The sequence below is a fragment of the Monodon monoceros genome, unplaced genomic scaffold, assembly GCF_005190385.1.
Source record: "Monodon monoceros isolate NGI ecotype Baffin Bay Population unplaced genomic scaffold, NGI_Narwhal_1 Super_Scaffold_19, whole genome shotgun sequence".
Taxonomy (NCBI): Eukaryota; Metazoa; Chordata; class Mammalia; order Artiodactyla; family Monodontidae; genus Monodon; species Monodon monoceros.
Window position 1 is genome coordinate 67,040,762 of NW_021703775.1, and position 560 is coordinate 67,041,321.

Consider the following 560-nt stretch of genomic DNA (forward strand, 5'->3'; position numbering starts at 1 on the left):
GGTTTTGTGTCATCTTCCAGCATAAGAGCGACTTCTGTTTTTCAGGGTCTCCTGAATTCATTAACAGTTCTTTATTTTCTTTCTCATCTCCAGAAATTTGTTCTCCCTTTTCCCTTTGTTTGAAGGAGTTTCTTTGTCATCCTTTCTTTAGTGTGATAAAGAGGAGTGTAGTAACCTCATGTGAGGAACTTTGATATTGCTGGCTGTTTGATATTGGGGTGGAGTTGGATCATAGACCAAGGAGGAAGCTGTGACACAGACGAGGTATACAGTTCTAGTTTACTGATTGCTGACTAAGTTGATTGAATATCATACTTGGTGGTAGATGGGACAGCAGTTGGGCCAGGGACAAGGAAGAGTTGTGCGAATGGGAAATGCTGGAGAGGGTCTAGTGATATCAGAGCGTCTGTTTGTATGATGTGGCCGTTTAGAAGTTTAGAAATCATATAAAAATATGTAAGATTATAATATAGGCCTCTCTCCTTTGTTCAGAGTTGCTCTAGTAGCTTCACCAGCATCATGGGATATCTGTATCATGTCAGAAAATGTGGCAAAGGGGC

At 40.9% G+C, this 560-nt stretch overlaps 1 protein-coding gene across 1 annotated transcript in view; it reads left to right on the forward strand.

Moving 5' to 3' along the window:
* Nucleotides 1–560, forward strand: part of LOC114900482 (zinc finger protein 512-like) — a 6,077-nt gene that overhangs the window by 2,494 nt on the left and 3,023 nt on the right. The window contains 1 exon segment of the mRNA XM_029231626.1: nucleotides 493–558. Within this exon segment, the coding sequence (XP_029087459.1) occupies nucleotides 493–558 (66 nt within the window).